Source organism: Hemitrygon akajei, chromosome 12, assembly GCF_048418815.1.
Source record: "Hemitrygon akajei chromosome 12, sHemAka1.3, whole genome shotgun sequence".
NCBI lineage: Eukaryota > Metazoa > Chordata > Chondrichthyes > Myliobatiformes > Dasyatidae > Hemitrygon > Hemitrygon akajei.
Genome location: NC_133135.1, coordinates 43955300 through 43974847, shown reverse-complemented (window position 1 = coordinate 43974847; position 19548 = coordinate 43955300). Strand labels below are relative to the sequence as shown.

The window sequence follows — 19548 nt, the reverse complement described above, 5'->3', positions numbered from 1 at the left end:
ACATTCAAGAAAACATCAAACAGCCAATGTGCAAAAAAACCCAAATTGCATAAACAACATAAAGTGAGCAAACATCAAACCAGCAGTCTAGTAGTATTCAGTTCAGCACTGTGCCACTAGCCCACTGCAGGTCGCAGAACCTTTCTTTCCCAAAGCACCCCAGTCTGCACTGATCACCTCAATCAAACTGCTCAAAAACAAAAACAGTAACCAGAATCTAGAAACAAATGCAACATGAACCTCAAAGTCCCCCAAAATGAGTCCACATCCTTGGCGAATAATCCTTGCAACATGGATCCCAAGACTCCTGCACCTTCTTAGATAGATAGATAGATAGATACTTTATTCATCCCCATGGGGAAATTCAACTTTTTTTCCAATGTCCCATACACTTGTCGTAGCAAAACTAATTACATACAATACTTAACTCAGTAAAAAATATGATAGGTATCTAAATCACTATCTCAAAAAGCATTAATAATAGCTTTTAAAGAGTTCTTAAGTCCTGGCGGTAGAATTGTAAAGCCTAATGGCATTGGGGAGTATTGACCTCTTCATCCTGTCTGAGGAGCATTGCATCGATAGTAACCTGTCGCTGAAACTGCTTCTCTGTCTCTGGATGGTGCTAAGTAGAGGATGTTCAGAGTTATCCATAATTGACCGTAGCCTACTCAGCGCCCTTCGCTCAGCTACCGATGTTAAACTCTCCAGTACTTTGCCCACGACAGAGCCCGCCTTCCTTACCAGCTTATTAAGACGTGAGGCGTCCCTCTTCTTAATGCTTCCTCCCCAACACGCCACCACAAAGAAGAGGGCGCTCTCCACAACTGACCTATAGAACATCTTCAGCATCTCACTACAGACATTGAATGACGCCAACCTTCTAAGGAAGTACAGTCGACTCTGTGCCTTCCTGCACAAGGCATCTGTGTTGGCAGTCCAGTCTAGCTTCTCGTCTAACTGTACTCCCAGATACTTGTAGGTCTTAACCTGCTCCACACATTCTCCATTAATGATCACTGGCTCCATATGAGGCCTAGATCTCCTAAAGTCCACCACCATCTCCTTGGTCTTGGTGATATTGAGACGCAGGTAGTTTGAGTTGCACCATATCACAAAGTCCTGTATCAGTTTCCTATACTCCTCCTCCTGTCCATTCCTGACACACCCCACTATGGCCGTGTCATCAGCGAACTTCTGCACATGGCAGGACTCCCGAGTTATATTGGAAGTCTGATGTGTACAGGGTGAACAGGACCGGAGAGAGTACGGTTCCCTGCGGCGCTCCTGTGCTTCTGACAATGGCTAGCGAGAGGGAGAGGAAGACCAGTCAAATGCAAGCAGATGGTGCCGAACACCCACCCATCCTTGTCAACTTCAACTTTGCTTGATGCCTCAACTGGAGAGAGGCAACAGAATTGATCATGGGCTCGCGTATCATCTCCAGGCTTCCAGATCGTACACTCTGCTCCAAACCTCACCAACCTCCAAAGTGCCAGATTGCTCAATTGGTCCAAAAATACAGTGTCAAAATGTAAGTCACTGCTCCAATTGCAAGCAGCTTAGTAGTAGAATCATATTTGAATGAAGAAATGGTAAAAGAAGTAGTTTAGTGAACTGTCTGCAGGACATTGTCATTGGCCTGATTTTCACTGAGGGCATTTTGAGTGACATAACCCCCAAAATACATAAGATGCAATGGTTCCACTGCATGAAAATTTTGAAATACAGCTTCTTTCCCCTTACCTGTACTCTTATTGAGCAATGATAATGTGAAATGTGTAAACAAACCCATATCCTAACATTATCAGTGTGTCTTGCAAATAATGTACTGAAATGATATACTCTAACACTGTTACATCAATACTGGAAGATTAATGACAATACTAGTCAGTAGCTGTTATGCATTTACCCATTTTTTGTTCCATGAATAAAGTTTCTAAATAAGTTTAATGAAGTCTAAGTACAAAAAGAAGTGATTACTTAGAGAGAATTTCCATAGCCAAAATATTTATTTTCCCATTTACTAACCAAATTAAATTCAAGAGATATGACTGTTATCAAACTGTTATAGAAGCAACAAAAATATTTGTTTCTGTTGTAATCACTCATAATTTGTATAAGGTCTCATCTCCTCCTAAGCTAGGGCTCATTAAAATGATTAAGGGTAATTAATCTATCCAAGGCTGAAGATCCTTGCTGAGTTTTATTATCAGCCAAATTGGTAATTTCTCTGATTATGAATTTGTTAAGAAGATACCAATATTTGGAAACCTATGCACCCAGTCTCCCTCACATAAGAATCTAGAAGTCATTATATGATTATATATTATTTGAACTGTGCTTGCAATTTCAATTATCAGTTAATATTTTTTAATTGGTGAATAGCATGAACAGACATATAGCATTGAGAAAATTATATCTTTTACAGTAATTATAGAATTATATTAATATTCAACACAAGTTACAAAAGTTTTTTGCAAAACTACATTAAAATATTTTTCTGGTAATCAGTGATGACAACTGTATTTTTCACTTTAATTTTTTATCCTTCATGTCATATAACTGAATGTCAAGACATGGTTCTAGATGTCTGGAAGTGTGTAAGATACTAAAACAAAAGTCATATTACTGGCACAATGCACCAGATTTTTTAATAGTGTCTCTGATAATCGGCTCTTCAACCATTTGGAAATCCCAATGGTTTGGCACCTACCTCACCTGGTGATTTTGCAATTTCTACTCAGCTGTGCCACAGTTCTTGTGATCTTTTCCACTTACTGGGACCCACTTCCCACACTCCCTTTCCATACCCCAGGGTCCATTTCACCCGTTCTTGTGTTACTGTTCATTATTGAGTTCCTGGTTCCTGCAATTCCTTTCCACCCAGTGGGATCTTGATTCTTGTGTTCCTGTCCACTCAATGGATTTGCTTTCTGATTCTAAAAATTTCCGGTTTCAGTGCTGTCTGTTCACTGTCCTGAGCACCAGTTCCTGCACTTCCTTTAAACTTCTTTTGTCTGTCCTCCCTTAAAACACACTTGGTTCTAATTCTTACACTTCCATTAAAATTACTAGAATTGCTGAAATGTTACTGTATGACAGCTTTCAAAGAAAGTGAACTAAAAGTGTGCTGGAGTATTAATAAATATCACTTTTGGTCTAGAACAGGGGTTCCCAAACCAGGGTCTATGGACCCCTCAGGTAATGGTCTGGTCCATGGCATAAAAAAGGTTGGGAGTCCCTGATCTAGAAAGTCTGCTAGTCTGGTACATCAAAATCCAGAGTATTTCAGACTAACAGAGCATCATTGTACTTTGACAATGCAAAACTTCCATTCAGAACTTTCCTCAGAAACAGTGAATATTAGTTATTTTCAGTGTGAAATATGAGTGCAAGCCTGGGTATAATGCTGCAATTCAGATTCAAAAAACCCTCACATGCAAGTAGCATTTTTCTATTTTTTGTTCTAATTTAAATAAAAACACAAAACCCTAAAATGAGTAAGCCAATGTATGTAGGAAATATAATACAGAGGATTAATCTATGATAAAGACTAATAAACTGTAACTTCTAACTGGTACATTTACCTTGGCAAACACCTTCATTGTGTATCCCAAATATTTTACTCTAGGATCTACGGCAGCATATGTAGCCAGCATCCTTGTGTTATGTTGTGCCTGCAGAAACCAGAGTTATCATTTAAAAAAAGGCTCAAGACAGATAAACTTAATCATCCTTGTAATAATTTTTAATGATAAAATATTAAACAAATAAGGATTCAAATTATATATTATACATAGAATAAATTCAAGTATATATGTAGGAAAATATCTAGAATTCCTTACCAAAGTATTGTACAAGCTGATATCTCCCTCCAACCCACTTTGTCGGTGTTCAAATTTTACAATAGGCACTTTGGCTGTTGTTATAGGCAAGATGTTTCTCAAACCTATCAAAATAGGTACAGTGATTTCTGAACAAAATTTGTCAAAATCTTGTTATAATTTAACTGCTTAAGATTGATCTAATTAAACTTTTGGACAGACTTCCAAAAACTAAAGATAACTGTCAACCTTTCCTTGGCTGTCCTGTTTCTTCCAGCATAATCCTAGGCTTCCACTGGGAGCCTGGCTTCCCACATCGAGTCAGCATGTTTCAATGAAGAAGTCAGTATATGCAGCCAGCTACACAAACTGGATGGCTTTGATAGTCAATGAAGCCTTGCTACACAGGCCACTACCAAAGCAGTCACTCTCATTCAAAGAATATGAATGACTTTTATACTACCCACGAGTGTTAAAATTCAATCAACCCATTATAAATAAAAACCATTTTTGCAAAATGCAAACGATTCTGAAAAACATTAGAAGTTTATAAAGATAGAAAAATATACATAACTTAAAAACAATGAGAAGCAATTAAATTAAATCTGATAAAAAGCCTAGCATGCATTCCTCTTAGCAGCTCGTTTCTCCCATTCACTTTAGTGGGGTCTGCTACTGTACTCAGTGCAACCTGGTGCAAGCTCAGCAGGCAGATTTTCCAACCTGATATCTGGGAAAGCTATGAGAATCTACTGCACCAGTAGACTCCAGGAAGATTTTACCAGTGTAGTACTACAATCTGGAACAAGCTTATCTGCCAGAAAATCCCAGTAGATTTTGTAGATCTGTCCCAATGTTAAATAACACAGGTTAAACAATAATAAACCAAAAGCTGAAATGCACCAGGCAAATACAAATATGTGAATAATATGTACTAACAAGATTACTCATGCCGTAATTAAAAATTATAATGATTATTTGTTCAAATCTTGATGTTCTCATCAGAAAAAACTCACATACCTGGATGCTTTTTAAGAACTTTTGCCAGACCTTCTATTATTTCTTTACAATTGAGTTTCTGGAAGAAATCAAACCAGATTTAGAACATAACACTAGTGCACTACATTCCAAAACTATGAGACCCCGTGCACATAGCTTGCTAGTACCAGACTCTGTTAGTTGGGCTAATGCAGAAGGTTTAGCCAGGTGTAGAAGGACTACTTGGGAAATAATATCAACACCTGTTAGACAGATTTTCATGCAACCCTTATTAAACACAATAGATATATGTGTGGCAAAGTAGAATGTCTATTTTGAAGGGAGGTGCAAAGAGGGGATACTAATAGCTGAGCTACCAGCTGAGACCCATGGACAAGGACATAAATAAGAAAAAGTTAGAGGAATATGGGCCAAATACAAGCAAATGGAACTAGCTTGGCTGGCATATGTAAGCTTAGCCGAAAGGCCTGCTTCCATGCTGTATGATTCTACGACTAAGCGTATCTGTAACTATTTCAGTACTTCTGAAAATGCAGCACATATTTTCACTATCTGCAATGAGTGAAGAAAATAATCATTTCCTAAGATGTCACAAATGTAAAAAAATGTTCAAAAGTATGTTGGATAATATTAAGTTGAAAGTTTACACCATGGTAGTCCAGGGCATTCTGGAGTTTGGAGTTCAATTCTGGTGCCGTTCTGTAAGGAGTCTCTGTATGTCCTCCCTGTGGAATGCGTGGGCTTTCTCTGGGTGCTCCAGTTTCCTCCCACAGTGCAAAAATGTACTGGGTAGGTTAACTGGACATTAGGTTAGGGTTAATTGGGTTTGTTGGGGATTGCTAGGGCGGCCAGGCTCGAAGAGCTGGAAAGGCCTGCTAAGCGCTGTATTGATAAATAAAATGGAGTTTACATGCCGGAGTGAAATGGCAATTAGTATAATTTTTAAATAATTCCTTGGTGATGTATTACTGGCATATTGTGCTCCCTCTTTCCTCTTAGAATCATCTTCTCTTACAGGGAGCCATTCTAACTTGGTCACCTTCATCTGTTTCACAAATGTGCTTTTCCATCCTGAACAAGTCTCACCTCTGCAGTCTCATGGCCTTCCAAAGTCATGCATATGTCCAAGTCGCTATCACGAAATCCAAATCCATTCTTGGATGAACCAAACAAACACAGTCTGGCCTTATCTGCAATTCAAGTTAGTTAATGAATAAACATTAGTGATCCTGGAGTTGTCTATAACAATATTGTAAAGGCATAGAATGCTGAAGAGGAAAGAAGAAGGAGGAAAGAGATCCAATAAATTGCTTAATAAAGAAAGGAAGAAGAGTATGAAGGGTAGAACATATACAATAACATAGAAGAAAAGGAATTGGAGGATGAAGCAGAAGTAGAAGCAAGGAGGGAAGAGACACTGACAACAAGGAAAGGAGAAAAACAAAACAACATATAATAATTGGAACTAGTATACACACAAATAAGAGCAGTATTGGAACCTTGCTTCATCATTCAATTTGCTTACAGCTGACATGAACAGGGCTTCTTTACCAGGGATTAGCATTGGTACACAGACATGAGACTGTCTGTGTACATGTTTCTTTCATGCTTTCACTTAGTTCTAGCCTCTCGTCTATTCCCTTTCTTTCCTCTCTCCTTGTTAATGTAGAGGTCCAGTGCCACCTCTTTATTGTTATAGTCTCCAGGCACACGACACTTCTCATATTCACGTGGAGCTTGTTGTGCTCACCATATAGATATACTTATGCTGAATACAACTGTTTTTGAATGATTTTCTGTATCACCATATTTTGAGATGCATGTGCAGTGTGGATTGAAAGAAAGGGCACAAACAGACAATCTTGGGTGAGAAATCATTCATGAGGTGGTAGAATATTAATAACACGAGAAGAGCTCAGAAGGAAAAGGATAATAAATTCCTAATCTAGAACTTCAAATTGTTTCCTAACATATCTTTCCGAATTTTGTCTGGATGATAAATCATTCAGGAGTTGGTGGAATATTTATAAAATGTGAAGAGCTCAGAGGGAAAAGGACAAAGAATCTCTAATCTTGAACTTACCATCAAATTCCTTCCGAATAAATCTTTCCAAACTTGCTAGGGTTTGTTCCCGATTATGCTCCTCAAGAGGTGACAGTTCATCTGAAATCAAAATTTAATTATACACCAAATTTTATCTACGTTTAAATAAATGAATAAAACCAGATGTCCACATGAGTTGTACTGGCATAAAAACATTCAATTGCCATTGAATTCCAAAGAAAGCTACTGTTGCTTCCTCATTTATTTATTTTTCATGTAGGAAAATATATATAGATCAGCAATCTATGTAATAAATTCTACATCTTCTTTTGAAAACCAAATCATAAGATTTTTGTTTCTAATACACATGGTGTCATTTCAGTTTTCTTCTATTTCATTTGTCTAATATTGATACTATCAACTAATGAGGGATTGGAAATTTAATTCTAATTTAACCAGACTTTAGTTTCAATAGTAAGGAAAATATACTGCTGTCATTAATTTTCTTTTGATATCTGGTAAACTACACAATTTCAAAATAACTTTTAGGTAACACTGAATTTATAATGTCTAACAGAAAAGCACATATAATGCATTCTGTAAAGAAAATGCAAAAGAAAACTTTTAAAAATTCCACAAAGAACTTAAATCAAGAAGCACGGGCAAAGTAGTATCACATCTGGTGCGTTAAGATCTTAAAAACAGATTATCCTCAATTTTCCTCATATCTCCTGAAAAAGACATGTTTTATGGAGAAAGTACAAATGAGGAAGAATTACTACAACGAGCTACCAATTAAAAATCAGAGGAACTGATATTTCCCATACAGGAACATACAAGATAAAATCTCAATCCTTGTGCATTGAAAGGAATACTTTAATGAGAAGTTTTTATGAACTATACGTTTTTATAATTAGCAACAAAGGCAAAGTAAACTTAAGTACAGGAAATAATACTGTATATTATACTTCTTCACAAGAGACATTTCATAGCACAGCAGTTTCATACTTCTAATTTCTCAATGAATATTACTGAACTGAGTTGGATTTGATTCATCTACATGAAATTAACATGATTTACAATTTTATAGCAGTACATGAATCATTTAGTTCGGACATATGTAGATTGGTAATGTCATAAAACACCACTGATTCAGTGTTTTTCTACCTTGAAGAAGGTATATGCTTTTAGGCTAAAATATTACTTAATCCAATACTTACTTTAGTAATTATAAGATGACACTGAACCTACCATAACACTTTGTGCAGACTAAATCGAGAATTTGCTTAAATTTATTTATCATAGGAGGCAAAGGCATCAAATCAATCTTCTTGAAGTCCTCTGGGCAATCGTTCTTTGAATGTCCATCTCGTTTGCAGATGCTGCACACAATCGTGGGAGGCTGAATATAATACAAAACATTTACTAACTTGAAGCATCTTCTAAACAAAAGTAAGCTTACCCTGCTAAATCTTTGGTGTTATTTAAGCATTAAAATAAGCTGAACTTCATGATTCCAAATTCACCAAGTGACTGTCCCTCCATATTCTAAACTGCCACTGCATTCTATGTGGCTGTTACAATCCAGTGGGATAGACAGCTACCAGCAGCCATTCACCACCAAATCTTACAGTGCACTATAGTCCAATCCAGATCCACTGGAATAACTTTGGCCCAGAGCACTTCAATAGATATAATTACCTATTACTGCCATCATCAAAGTGCACGCTATATTAGCAACTCTCTTTTATGAAAATATTCAAGTTGTATTTACTACACAGAATTTGCAAATAATTTAATTTATTAAGCAGCAACCCTCTAGGCAGTGATCTTCATTTTGTGGGTTATTACTTAGTTTTAAAGCTGACAAATACTTTGATAAAAGTTCCTGTCCTTATTTTTCATCTATCACCCATTAGAAAACATACCTTGATCTGTTTTACAAAGAATTCAAAATACTCAGATTGTCAAAGGATTGGTCAAATGTCTATATCATATAGATTTATATATAGGAAAATGAAAATTACTCAAAAATCAATAAAAAAAAACTACTGCAAGATAAATACTCTGATTTCTTTCAGTGGTATTATTGTATCCTCAAACAATTCACCATGTAACTCCATATAATATTTTAAAACAGCAATATAAAATTGAAATAATTGTTAAAAAACAAGTTGAGTTTAACACATAGCTGTGTCAAGATCTTAAAAGCTAGTCCGTTAAGTTGACCCCTAACTCTTTCAGTTTTTCTCCTTACTAGAAATCTTTGAAGTGTGGAGGATGACGTACTTGGGCCTCCCTACTTTGTAAACATTCTGTAAATTCAAACTCATCTATTGATTGTTTCATTACACCAATATCAAAATAAAATAAAACACCAATCCAGAAATAGGGCTGACACAGGCAGTTTTCTCAAAATTTGCTTTGCTTTCCTATATTTCCACTGTTAATGAGAAGTGTTTTTATTCCATTTTCTTTAAGAGAATTCTCAGTATGAACATTGTCACTTGCGTCAGTTGTTCAAAGTATAACTATATTGCTCATCTATCCATTGCAGCCACTTCAAAACAGTGTGTTCATTAAAAGAAAATTTGAAAAAAACATAGAATGACCAAAATTGAGACTTCACTATTTCTAGATATGTGGTTGATTCAAAGATTGTACTTTAAAAAATATGAACCACCATGCATTGATGCAAATCTGAATAATAACTTGCCTTTCCATTTGTTAGAATGCTTTTCTCAAAGACATAATACAGTTCCCCTGTTTCTGACACATTGTCCACATCATCAACAACACTGCAGCTCAAAGTTTCAGTTTCTGTTGTGCAAGTCTGTGAGGTAGTTGAAATGCAACTGGCAGTGCAATTTGTTCCTTCAGAGCAGTGTACTTCAAGTTTGCAACTATCTTTATGTCTTAGTGACTGCAAATTGGCTGGTGGCATCACATTTTCCATACTGTTAGGCACAAATCCTGCTTCTTTCAGCTCCACTTGTTTTGAACAAATCTCTGAAGAATCAGACAACTTCAGAGTTCTAGTGGAATGCTCCACTGAATTGCAGCTGAGCAATCTTTCATTGGCATCTATTAAACAATTGCCAGTCTCTCGATTTCCCGTATCAGATTTTAGCAAATTCACTGCAATTCCACCAGTGGGAGATGAAACACTCTTCAATTCTAAATGTTCAAACTCAGTTTTAACACCTTCAGTAGATTCAGCAGCTGTGTTAGCAAATACCAGTGTTCCACAGTTACTTGTCCCATTTAGCATTTCTCCATTGGAGGAACGTTCTTTCATATCTCTCTCTGCAGCAGTTCCCTTTTGTGGCAGATGACAATTCCCTGGATGTTCATCCAGTTTTGCAATCTTTTTATTGCAAACTTTCCCTTTTTTCTTTGCATCTGGTTTTACTTTGATCCCATCTTTTACTTGACGAGAAGCAAAATATTTATATGCAGTCCTAAATCGCTCCAGAATATACTCATACACCATCTGGCTGTTCAAACTCCGAGCAATATTTCTCTTTAGTGCAAAAGGATCTATTAAAAAAAACAGCATTAGGTTTCCCAGTATCTTTAAAACTAATTATATATATTTTTAATGCATACGACATTTTTAGCACAGTTCTTAAAAATTTAAGATATTATTTGCCTGAATGTTGCCATGAAGTGAGGTTAAATAAAGTTTAACATTTCTGATTTTTTAAAGAAAGTGTAAACAAAAATGCGTTCCTTTGAAAAGCAGAAATTTCAATTCGAATTATTTCACTTTGATGTGTTATGTTTTCTGCTGGAAAATTTGTATGGGTCATTTACCAATATGACCTCAGTATTTACCAAAACAGCACAATAAACTCTGAATTCCAACAGAACTATCGAGGAAATATAAATATCAGTCTTTTCTTTACCTCTCATCAGCCATATATGATTTGCATTGGATTAGGAACAAATATTATTTTAAAGTTAGAAGATGGTTTGCAGAAGTATAAGTAAAATTTGAAAGGCCAATCTAGCAGAACTAAAATAAATTAAAAGGAGAAACACTCAAATTAAGAAAAAGCTAACAGTAATGTGTCTTTAGAACAACTTAGTGTTTTCCATCCTGAGCAATGATGGCATATGGATTGAATACATTTGAGTTTGGCAAGAACAGACTTCAATTCACATAAGTTAAAAGAGAAGAAATTCACAACTATTAATTCCCTATTGCATAAAATGAACTTGAGCCCTCAAACATTTCCTTTGTTTCTCATTGTACTTCTATGAAGGGAGTTAGATCACACCGAAATCAATACAGCGTAATCAATATTCAATGTAATTGCAGCACCTAAACTTACATACAGGCTGCATAATCAGTAAAAATTATCCACCCATCCTGTCCTACCTCTTCAGTCCTCTAAATATGAACATTCATTAGTGGAGTAAATTAGTTTTAAGTGTATTATTACAGTTAATATCAGAATTACAATGTCCTATTTCTGTACACCAAATATAGAAGCTTTTTATTTTAATGAGCATGGGCACTAAATGTAGAGTGTGCATTAGTGTGCAGTTATCACCCAGTCTTAAAAGCAGCCTTCACACACTGAGGGTGTGCTTAGGGAATTACTTCCTTGGTATTAAAAGATAGTGGACAAAAATATGTAAATGGAGTTAAGCAATAGAAACCATGATCTTTATGAATGGTGAACCAGTTTGAGGGACTTTTCTAGTTTCTAAAAGGGAAGTCCTTAACACAGAAAGCCATATTCTAAGCATATTTTAATAGTTTTCTTAACATATGTTATTTTAATACAGTTTAATCCCTTAATAGCATAAAACATGTTTCATTGGTCTTGTAGATCTGTTTGCACCAAGAATCAATTTGGACTCTGCATTCAAGGCTTGAAGAAGGTTGTTGCTTTAGAAGTGGGTGCATTACCACTGAACCAAACTGATATTCTGAATAACAAGGACTGGTTTTAGCATAGGAGGTTTCTTCACTAATAACGGACATCTCATCTTAATATTAATCTTCAAAATCTCAAATTTAACCACTATTTTCAATTTTGAGATTTTCCAAGATTCATTTTATTAGAAGCTAAGTATTGATTAGATCAACTTTTCATTTATTAAACGTATTATTATTTAAGAAATAATTGTTCAATTACCCTCAATGGCCATTCTCCTTTTTGGCCAGTTTTTGTGTTCTCTTGTTACAAGATCTTTTACCCGTATACAGATGACATATTCTTCCAATGCAAACTCTAGAGTGTAAAATTTCAGTAATTCTAGCCAGAGGCGTCCAACTGAAACTTGGTGGGATGAATTAAACTTCAATGCAGCCTAAAAAAAGAAATGAGAAAGTATTGGTGCATGACAGGTAAGGGAGAGATGATGAGCAGATAAAACCAGATGGGGAAGAAAATTGGAAGGGTAGGCCAAGGAACAAGAAACCCAGAAGGAGGGGAGTTTGGGTGATAGAGACAGATAGAACCAGGTAGACAATGGTAATGAATCTAAGAAATGGAGAGGGTACAAGTGAAGGAGAGAAGAGCTGTAAATGGTCAAGATGAAAAAAAAGGAGAAAGAACCTAGAAGTGGAAGAGGATGAGCACAAGAGAGGTGGTTAAGTAAGAAAAAAGTGTTCACATCATTGGGTTATAGTCTATCCAAGTGGAATATGAGGCACTGTTCTTCCAGTTGTTTTTGGCCAAGCCAAGGACAGACAGGTTGTTCTGGGAATGGAAATGGGAATTAAAGTGACATGCAACTGGAAACTCAAGATGGTCATTACAGAGTGTAAGTGTTTCGCAAAACAGTTGCCTAGTCTGAGCTCGGTCTCTCAAATTTAGAAGTGGCCACATCGAGAGCACTGAATGCAATAGGCCAGGATAGAGGAGGTGCATGTGAATGGAAGGGCCATTTAGATCCCTGGATGGTGCTAAGAGAAGGGGTGTAGGGACATCCAATAGTTTCAGGGAAAAGTGCCAGGAGTTGGGGAGCAGCAGGTGGGGAAAAATGAGTGAACCAGAGAGTGATCCTGTGGAAAGTAGAAAGGCTGGGAGAGGGAAAGATGTAACTGAGGTGGGATCTCATTGCAGCTGGTGGAAATGTTGAAGGATTCAGACCCTTATGGGGTGAATTTGAAGACCAAGAAAGCTCCCACGTCTATTCTTTCTGGGAGGAGGAGACTGTTGAGAACGTTCCATCAACCACAGTAGATAGGAAATCACACTCCCTCAAACAAAAGGGTATTTCAGAATGGAATGCTTCATCATGAGAACAAATTCAATGAAGGTAGAGAAACTGAAAGAAAGATATGATGTCTTCACAGGATACAGGTTGGAAGGAGGTGTAGTCAAGGTATCTATGGGAGTCAGTAGGTTTATAATACAGATCGGTGGATAGTTTGTCTCCTCAGAGATAGAGATCCAGAAAGGGAGAGAAGTATCAGAAATAGTCCAAATGACTTTGAGGGCAGAGTAGAATTTAGTAGCAAAGGTGATAAAACTGATGAGTTCTGCAGAAATGTCATGGACTCAATGAGCAAAATCATTTCAGTCTGTATTGCAAACAAAAACAGAAGTACCAAAATCCTAAGCAATATTAAAGAATATTAATTATAATAGGAAAACTATTCAAACAAAAAGAACAGTACTGCACTTACTCTGCCTTGTTTTTCCTTCAGTGAACTATTTTGGGCATTGGATTCACTACTTTCCATCTTTCTGTTACATTTTCTGTGATCAATTTTATTTAAGCTTTTTCCATCTCCACTGTTTATGCTTTTTGATTCTCCAGAACCTGCTGGTCTGTGTTCCCACAAAACATATTCATCATTTTGTATTCCCTTCAGGTGATACTCATCGATCTTTTTCAAGTCAAAGCCTTCAATCTAATTTGTGGAAGATAATAATATAAAGTTCCTGCATTATCTCAAAAATCAAACTGAGAGCACAGATTATGGAACATACAGTAAGTAAATCTAACACTTGCATAATGAACACTGATACTTAAGTAGATACTTTATGGAAATAAACAGAGAAATGTAGATATTTTTCGTGCCAGGAGTAGCCATGAGAATTGATATTTTCCATCACATTTAAATAACTGAACCAAGTGGGGTGGAGCTAAGATGGTGCTCAATACCTTCGAGCTCATTTGTGGAAATAGCTCAATTTCTACTATTGATGTCTCTCTCTTTCCTTTCCGAGTGGATGGGGTTCTATTGAAGACTGTGAACTGGAGTTACACTCAGACTATGGCTCTTTGTGGTGGTGGGACCCGCTCCCAGGGGCTCACGATCCGTGGGATCCCCACTTTTTGAAATCCCAAGGACACGGCCTAGGATGAGCTCGCCTTCAGGGTTCCAAGGTTTCACGATCCTGTGGATGGGCTAATTCTATGCCAGTGCCACCAAATGAAGTGTTGCAGGAGAAAACAAAACATTGAGAGCAGTTGATCAGCTGTCAGAGGCTCTGTACTCCCTAAATTGCATGCTCTTGCTCTCATTCTCTCTCTCGTTGGTGGAAGAGAGTTTGTTGCTAATACTTGTGTCAGAGAACTCAAAAAAGGTGGCATGACAGACTTTATCACTGCAAATCAGCAAGTTGTTTTATTAAATCTCCCTGTGAAAGAGGACACCTCTTTTTCCTTTTTTTAGGGGGAGGGGGAGACATTGTGGTATGCCGAATTGTTGGGGGAACAGTTAGTTTTCGTTGTACTGTAGATCATGGTCTTTATTGGGGACTTTGCTATTGCATGCTTAGTGGGTGGAGGTTGCTGATTTTTTTTGCTGAAGTGGGTGGGGGAGGGTTGTTGCTTTGTTGCTGCTTGTGTGTCGGGGGTGGAAGTGGGGGGGTTCTAACGTTTTAACCATCACTCATCCTTTGGGGCGCTCTTCTGTTTTCATGGATGTCTGCGAAGAACAAGATTTTCAGGATGTATATTGTACACATTTCTCTATTATTAAATGAAACAACTACTGAAGTCACATATGGATATCAAGGAAAACAAAAGAGTCAGCTCTTTTCTCAAAGAAAAAAATATAATTCTCACCCATGAGCCCAAGTAAGCAGGTAAAAGAGGCTCTTGTCTTTGTTGAAGAAAGAAGATTACCATCAATGTAAATGAATATGAAGGAATGCCACCTTCTGCTTGGCAATCTATATGACAAATCTAAAATCAAAAGGTATTACAAACCTTAAATAGTTGACTGTAGTTACAGTATAATACAATCTAAACTACTCCATAAATCGGACGAAAATATTGTTCCAACTCCTTAAAAATGCTGATAAAAGTTAAAAGTTGGACAACAACATTTTTTATGTGACTTATAAAACATGAGGTTAAGCCTTCTCATTGAGAATTAAGGAAAGCAAAAGAGGTTACAAAAAGCTTAGTCAAAGAGATGGGTTCTAAAGAAGATCTAAAAACACAGGAAAATTGGAAGGCAAAAGATACTCGGAGGAAACATCTGACAGCAAAATGAAATTGAAAGCACATCTTCAACATCTGGGCAAAAGGAGGAGGAAAGCACAAGAACCAAGATCAGAAAAACAGCAAGTGTGAAAAGAGATTAGTAACACAAGAGATCCTGGAAACCCAAAGCAACACACACAAACTGCTGGAGGAACTCAGCAGGTCAGGGGGCATCTATGGAACGTCGACGTTTCAGGCCCAAGACCAGATGAAGGACCATTTCCATAGATGCTGCCTAACCTGCTGAGTTCTTCCAGCATTTGTGTGTGTTGCAAGAGTGTGTTATAAGCTTCTTCATTTGTATATTGCCCTTTGGCAATTCTATCCAGCCACAGGTAGCTCTGCTATATGATGCAATATTTACATTCCTATGAAACTTACAGCGAAATTAAATTGAAAGCATGTCTTCAATGTCTGGGCAAGAGGAGGAAAGCACAAGGACCAGGATCAGAAAAATCCTGGTCTCAGGGATATCTCAAAAGGGTTTAAGCAATGGTGGAATTTTGAATTTTAAATGTGGTCAGGAAAGCACAGTATGATGGATCTCATGCAGAATTGAATAAGCACAACTGAGTTTAATAAACTAAGATTATTTAGAGTGGAACATGAATTCTAACTACAGAGGCCAAAAGAGCCAACAACAAAGCTGTAGATGCCATAATAGGTACTAGATCATTTCAGTGTTTAGCCAAAGAGCTCTATGTCTCATCCAAGATGAGATACTAGGCTATTTGGTTTAAAATACATAATCAATAAAGGGGTCCAGAGAGGTGATAGAGATTTAGTAATTCAGTGGGAGCTGAATCAGTAACAGTTAGTTTTGCAACAACATGAGTTTCCATAAAGCAATCTGGTTAAAAAGCAACTGATAGATCAGGGAACACAATTTGCATTACACAACTTTCTATAAAGCCAGGTGTCTTAGTAATGTAACTATTGCATCATATAGCAGAACTAACTGTGTCTGGATAGAATTACCAAAGGACAACATACCAATGAAGAGGTGGACAAGGACAAGGATGAATGCCTGGGTATCTCATAACACGGCAGTAAGAGGATGACAGAAGCTATTCCTAGGTCAGATACAGTGCTTAAATAGCAGTCCACTAATTTGCAAGTCAGAGATAGTTCCTTTTGAGAAAAATATTAGTGAAGAGGTGACTTTAATAGACTGCTCAGCACAATCTAAATATGCTGAAAAAAGCCACTCTCTCTTGTTAATATTGTGCAGCACAAGTCAGGAATTCCATTTCAGTTTCAGATTTTGTATTATTTTTAGTACAATATTGTATTACAATTCAGGTATGGGATTTAAGACAAGTAATCATTACAACTTTTGCTTTCCTGCAAAATTCATCTTGAGTAATTAATTCCGGAATGAAAGATTTAACCTGAACTATTTGGCTGACTTACACACCCCTGTAACCTTTAATCTTTAATAACAGAAATACTTTTATTGTGAAACCCTTTAATAAAGATTCAGTTCACAACTTTCTTTTTACTCTAAATTCTAACTTACGCTTCTATTATTTAGATCAACAGTTTGCAGAAAACGAAAATACTCACTCTTGCCCAACACCGAAAGGCTAAAACCAGTGGGATCAGTCGAGGCTCCAGTCTAACCAGCGTTGCCAAGAGATTTGTAGTAAGGCAGGCCATATCATTCCCTGCACTGACTTTACAAATCAGTCCACTGCAGTTGAAGAGAACAAAGTCTTTAAGTACTTTCTACAGGTACTGCATTTAAAAGAACAAACTTTCTTTTTGCATTTGTCCATTTTTTCTAGTTAATAGATTTGCTACTTAGCTTGCAAATTTGGAGAAGAAGGAAAAACAGCGAACAGAAGAGATGTTACAGTAATATTATATGGAGAGAGCTGTGGTTTGGAAAATTGCAATCTATTCTCTGAATCTCATTCTGACAAACATTTAAATGAAGGTTAGAGAAGAAATATGTTTTCACAGCTTACAACAGGGTTGTAATTTGGAGCATTGGGGTAAACATGCAAAAAAGGCATCTGATTAGTTAACTGAAAGGATCTGGATTAATTTAGAACATTCAAGACTGCAAGTGGTCCCAAAGTAGCTTACTGCTAATGAAGAACTTCTATAGTCACTGATGGCATGTTGAAAATTATGTCTCAAAACTAGCATTTTGATTCATGATAAGATAATTTCCTTTCATTGTTTTGATTCGCAAATAAATGTAATCCAGGAACCTGGAAATTTCCTGTCTTCCTTCAGTCTGACATGTTTTTTTTTACATCTGAAAGCACTTGTGAGGGGGTAACCAAGGTGACAGTAGGGTGGTGGATGTTGTCTCTATACAGTTTCAGGCTATTCTGAAAAGTGAGATTGCATGGGATCCAGGGGGAGCTAGCTGACTGGATTCTTATTGGATCAGTTGTAAGAAGCAGAGGGTGATGGTTCTCAGATTGGAGGCCTGTGTCTAGCAGTGTTCTACAGGAGCTGATGCTGGAACCTTTGTTGTTTGTAATTTATATAAACAACTTGATGTGAATGTAGAAGGCATGGTAGTTTGCGAATTATACTGAAATAGGTAGTGCTATAGATAGTGTAGAAAATTATGGAAAAGTACAGGGGAATCTTGGCCAGCTAGATATGTAGGCTGGGGATAGGTAACTAGCTGTCAATCCAGATAAATACAAAGTGCATTTTGGTGTTCATCCAGGGTAGGGCCCTGGAGTGTTATGAAGCAGAGGATTTAGGAGTGCAAATGCAAAGTTTGCCGAAAACTGCCTCACAGGTAGAATCTGGCATTCACCAGTCAGGACAATGAGTATGGAGTTAGGAAATTATATTGTAATTATATAAGAAGTTGGTGAAACCACAAGTAAGAGTATTGTGTGTATTTTGGTTACATTGCCATAGAACACTGCAGCACAGAAACAAGCCCTTTGGCGCACCTAGCTAGTACCAAACCATTGATCTGCCTAGTTCCATTGATCTGCACCCAGAGCATAGCCCTTCATACACCTCCCATCCATGTATCTATCCAAATTTCTCTTAAATGTTGAAATCAACCATGCATCCACCACTTGTACTGGCAGCTTATTTTACACACTCACCACCCTCTGAGTGAAGACATTCCCCCTTCATGTTCCCCTTAAACCTTTCACCCTTAACCCTTGTTCTAGTGTCAGCCAACCTCAGTGAAAGCCTGCTTGCATTCACCCTGTCCATACTCGTCATAATTTTGTCTACCTCTATCAAATCTCCCCTCAATCCTCTAGACTCTAGTCCTAACCTATTCAACCTTTCCCTATACATCAGGACCTCAAGTCCTGACAACATTCTTGTAAATTCTTGTTGCAGTCTTTCAATATTATTTGCATCTCTCCTGTAAGTAGGTGACCAGAACTGCACACAATACTCCAAATTAGGCATCACCAACGTCTTATCTAATTTCAACATAACATCCTAACTCCAGTACTCAATACAAGAAGGTCAATGTACTAAAAGCTTTCTTCACAACCCTATCTACCTGTGACGCCACTTTCAAGGAATTGTGGACTGTATTCCCAGAGCCCTCTGCTATACCACACTCCTCAGTGCCTCACTGCTCACTGTGTAAGATCTACCCAGGTTATCCCTCCCAAAATGCAACACCTCAACCTTGTCTGCATTAAATTCCATCTGCCAATTTTCAGCCCATTTCACCACCCAGTCTAGATGCTGCTGTAAGCTTTGAAAGTCTTCCTCATTGTCCACTACCCACCCAAACCTTGGTGTCATCTGCAAATGTGCTGATCTAGTTTACCACATTATCATCCAAATCATTAATACAGACAACAAATAATAATGGATCAGTACCTACCTCTGTGGCACTCCACTAACCACAGGCTTCCTGTCAGAAAGGCAACCATCCATTACTACTCTCCGGCTTCTTCTGCAAAGTCAATGTCTAATCCAAATTACTACCTCTTCTTGAATGCCAAGCAACTGAAGCTTCTTGACCAACCTCCTAACGGGACTTCATCAAAGGCCTCGCTAAAGTCCACGTAGATGACATCCACTGGCTTATCTTCATCAGCTTTCATGGTAACTTCCTCAAAAACAATCTAAAAGTATGGTTAAACAATCTAAAAGCATGATTAAACAGGACCTATCATGCACAAAGCAACATTGACTATCCCCAGTCAGTCCCTAGCTATCCAAATATTTATCAACCTGGTCCCTTAGAATACCTTCCAA

At 37.3% G+C, this 19548-nt stretch overlaps 1 protein-coding gene across 6 annotated transcripts in view; it reads right to left on the bottom strand.

Moving 5' to 3' along the window:
- tut4 (terminal uridylyl transferase 4) overlaps positions 1 to 19548 on the bottom strand; it is a 66181-nt gene that overhangs the window by 20981 nt on the left and 25652 nt on the right. For all 6 annotated transcript variants that reach the window (XM_073062995.1, XM_073062998.1, XM_073063000.1 and 3 more), the window contains 11 exons: positions 16900 to 17026; positions 14911 to 15030; positions 13520 to 13747; positions 12021 to 12195; positions 9587 to 10410; positions 8122 to 8272; positions 6910 to 6990; positions 5913 to 6016; positions 4848 to 4905; positions 3849 to 3952; positions 3591 to 3680 (listed from right to left, as the gene is read on the bottom strand). In XM_073062995.1, the coding sequence (XP_072919096.1) occupies positions 3591 to 3680; positions 3849 to 3952; positions 4848 to 4905; positions 5913 to 6016; positions 6910 to 6990; positions 8122 to 8272; positions 9587 to 10410; positions 12021 to 12195; positions 13520 to 13747; positions 14911 to 15030; positions 16900 to 17026 (2062 nt within the window). The remainder of the gene's footprint in view (positions 1 to 3590; positions 3681 to 3848; positions 3953 to 4847; positions 4906 to 5912; positions 6017 to 6909; positions 6991 to 8121; positions 8273 to 9586; positions 10411 to 12020; positions 12196 to 13519; positions 13748 to 14910; positions 15031 to 16899; positions 17027 to 19548) is intronic.